We start from the raw sequence: 3,842 nt of genomic DNA on the forward strand, positions 1-3,842 counted from the left end.
CAGAGAATAACGTATTATCATACAACGGGTTAAAAGGGGTTAAGATAATGGAACGGAATAAATTTCGCTAAAAGAATATATTGTAAAAGAAAATAAAAATTTTTGTAAGCAAAATATGGAAATTATATTTCTTTCCATTTATATACTTTGATACCAGAAGGTTTTCACAAAATGTAGTGTTGCTACGCCTCAAAAAAAAAAAAAAAAAAAAAAAAAAGAAAAAAAGAAGCCTACTTTTAAGTGCTAACGGTATATCAAGGAAAACCAAGGTGGGTGAATGCTGGAAAATATGTAAATTCACTTTATAAAGATGTGCATACGAATGTGCGATATCGCAGTGGCACACGCACACACACATATCTGTAAATAATTACACTCACACATATTATGCTTACATCTGTACACACACACATTCACATATACACACATATATATCTATGTGTGTATATATTTCCTTGTATAACAATTGCTTCTTTTTGAGTATGCACAAGGCCAAACGTCAGAGTTGAGTGACGCAGTCAATCGAATCCTCCCAGAGTATTACTGGTACTTCTTTTATCAATCTTGGAGGGATGAAAGGCAAATTCGACACCTGCGAGATTTGAACTCAAACACAGAAGGACGAAATCAAATACTCTAAGGCATTTTGTTCGATGTCGTATCATTTCGGCCAACTCACCGTTTTCCTTCTGCTCTTAAGAAAAATAACAACAACAAAAACAGCAACAATAACAACAACAACAATGATGATGATGTAAATGATTTCATACAGAAAAGTGAAACTATAAGCATGGAGAGCTCAGTTTCACTAAGGGACGTAATCAATAGCTCAAACAGTAACTTAACAAAGAACAGTAGATCTCGTCTGAAAGAAAATTACAGGGTAAATATCTTTAAAATTCATAAAATCTGTAACAATAACAACAGCAACAACATTCTTCTAATTCCTAAACTCTTTTGGTTCCAATATCTTCAGCTTGTTCTTTGTATTCACACTTTTTTCTATTTTTCTCATATTCTCCACTCTGTTTATATTTGTTTTTCTTTGATTTTTTTATTTATTTTTCGGAATTATTATCAATACGTTTAGTATTATCATCATTATAAATTATTATATTATAAAAAACAAATATTTTAGCGATACAGCTGTTATAAATATACACCATAAGCAATATTAAAGTAATAAGTATATTATGAAACGAAAATCAATTTTAGATAAGTTTTGATTATTGTTTATGGAATGTGTGTAATTCTCCTTCACTGGGAGACCGAATAGTCCTGACACCTTTCTGTCGCGCCGGTTTTTCCATTCGGGGGCCACTGTGTACCATTTCACATTCACGCCCCACTGTTGGCTTGTGTCCAAGAATTTCAAGAATGGCATCCACTGTATTGCATAATTCATTTTCAAAATTATGCATTCGCCTGTAATTGGAAAGAAAAAAAAAGGCACAAATGTAGATTTAAAAATACTTTTTGCTATACATGTTTGGAAAAGTATTTAATTTAAAATGCACTGTTGGAATGTAACATTGGCAATTAATTAAAAATATAATATAACTGGTGACTGTACAAATTGTACATGTTCAGATGGTAACTTTTTTATGAAATACCCCAAAAATATATCATGAAATGTGGTTGAAATATTGAATATACTGAATAAGCAAATAAAAAAGTACTGCTAATGACCCAAAAAGCTCTCTATAGTTTTAAAATATAGTACCCCCTTGTATATGTCTGTACTAAAACATAGTGTCAAAAAAGCAATACCCTATACATGTTTGCACTAGAAATATAATACTAAAAATAGTACCACAGACACATATTTGATTTCTTCCCTCAAATTGTATGCAGTTGTATGAGATATAAGCAATGAAAATGCACACAAATGTTTGCAAATGCGCTACAAGTTAATGGACACCAACCCATATTTCTTTTCTTGCTTTTGCGACCCGTTCACCGACACACAATCCCACTGGATAATTTTAAAATTAGTTATTGGTCAGATTTTATAAGCCTCACAGATTTTGTTTGTTTAATTTAAAAGCACTTTTTCTAAAAACAGTTTTTTCACAAAAAGATTAAATACTACAAGTTATTAATAGCGTAATATGATACTATATTTGAAGCATAATTTGAGTCAATAATCGCAGTTCAACACAAATCAGAATTCCAACTTCTTCAAAGCACAAACAGACAGAGGAACTTTTGTTGTGGTGATCTGGTTATCACAAGTGCCTGTGAAATTGAAATAACGACACTTTCGTAGTTTGAAAGCATAGGAGTAGAACAGACGGGAGCAATCACGAGTCTTGTCTCTTTGGTGGCTGCATCTTCCATTGTTGTGGTCTATGAGGGAGGGAGTCTTGATCATCTTTGAAACCAAAGAATGACATTCAAAAATGTACTTAAGATTATATTATCAAATGCAAGTTGGCATGATGCGATTTAGTGGTGATTTGGCTGTTATTTCTTGCAGATGAAGCGACTGTGTAGAGACTCCCGTGGGGCTCGTCATGTTTTTATTGTTATTGCTTTAGTTTCTTCACTCTAAGTTATGTATAATTAAGAAAACCTATGATCAAAATCATTCCAAGCTGCCATCATAATCTCTTTTTTTTCAGACTTAGAATATCTAGATCTACATTATTGCATTTCTCCTTCCCTCTTTTAAAGCGTCAGAATTTTACATGAAGGAGATTAGATTTTGTTGTTATTTCTAGCAGAGAGAGAGAGAGAGAGAGAGAGAGAGAGAGAGAGAGAGAGAGAGAGAGAGAGAGAGAGAGAGAGAGAGAGAGAGAGAGAGAGAGAGAGAGAGAGAAAGAGAGAGAGCGACGAGATAGAGGCTTCCTCGTTGGCTGTTGGTTTCATAATTAAAAATTATTAAAAAACAAGGCGTCTTGACAGAATCGCTAGAGCATCGGACAAAATAATTTGTTGGTATTTCACCGATTTTTCACTTTTTAAGCTCCATTCCCACAGGGGTTACCTTTTGTATTTCATCCCCCCGGAGCCGATATAATAAAGTACTAGTCAAGTACCGGTTGATGGTATCGACTAAACCCCACCCCTCAAGATTGCTATCACTGTGCCGAAATAAGTAACCGTTATTATCATATTTAACCGTCTGCATCCATCTATATGAGTTATGTAAACATCTCAAAACACTAACGGTTGATGTTTATATGTTTTTCTTTAATTTAACTCATATTTTGAGCCAACGTCCGTACCTTACCATAGTCGTTATTCCTTCTAAAATAGCGCTTAAATCTCCCCCATGTCTCTGATCAGCGTTTTAAAGAGAGGATACATTAGTTAATGCTAACCTAGATGCAACTATTAGGGAACGTAACAGAGGATGGTTTGGACATACTTTCAATGATTTCTACTGGATCAGAGAACATCTGACTCACTAATTATTGCCTATTCTTTTGTTGTTTTACATGTTCCAGTCACAAAAGTGAGGCCAAGCTGGGCATGGCTTTAAAGTCAATGAACTTGACCTAGTACTCATTTTAAAATCTCTTAATTATTCTATTGGCCGGTTTTGTTAAACCGCTAAGGTACTGGGACGTAAGTAAACCAACACCTGTCGTCAAACAGTTTAAGAGAAAAGCTCGAAGACAGACACGTACATACACGCACGTAATATATATATATAGACACACACCAGCTATCTATCTATCTATCTATCTATCTATCTATCTATCTATCTATCTATCTATCTATCTATCTATCTATCTATCTATCTATCTATCTATCCATACACCCCATATAATTATATTATATTATATTATATTATATATATATACATATATGTACATATACATATACATATATAT

General features: G+C 33.4%; 1 protein-coding gene across 9 annotated transcripts in view; it reads right to left on the reverse strand.

The window, feature by feature from the left end:
• Positions 1–203: 203 nt before the first annotated feature.
• Positions 204–3,842, reverse strand: part of LOC106879147 (potassium voltage-gated channel subfamily H member 7) — a 703,964-nt gene continuing 700,325 nt past the window's right edge. For all 9 annotated transcript variants that reach the window (XM_052970717.1, XM_052970723.1, XM_052970716.1 and 6 more), the window contains one exon: positions 204–1,425. In XM_052970717.1, coding sequence (XP_052826677.1) covers positions 1,227–1,425 — 199 coding nt within the window. In that variant the 3' untranslated portion in view covers positions 204–1,226. The remainder of the gene's footprint in view (positions 1,426–3,842) is intronic.

Source organism: Octopus bimaculoides, chromosome 9 (assembly GCF_001194135.2).
Source record: "Octopus bimaculoides isolate UCB-OBI-ISO-001 chromosome 9, ASM119413v2, whole genome shotgun sequence".
Lineage (NCBI taxonomy): Eukaryota > Metazoa > Mollusca > Cephalopoda > Octopoda > Octopodidae > Octopus > Octopus bimaculoides.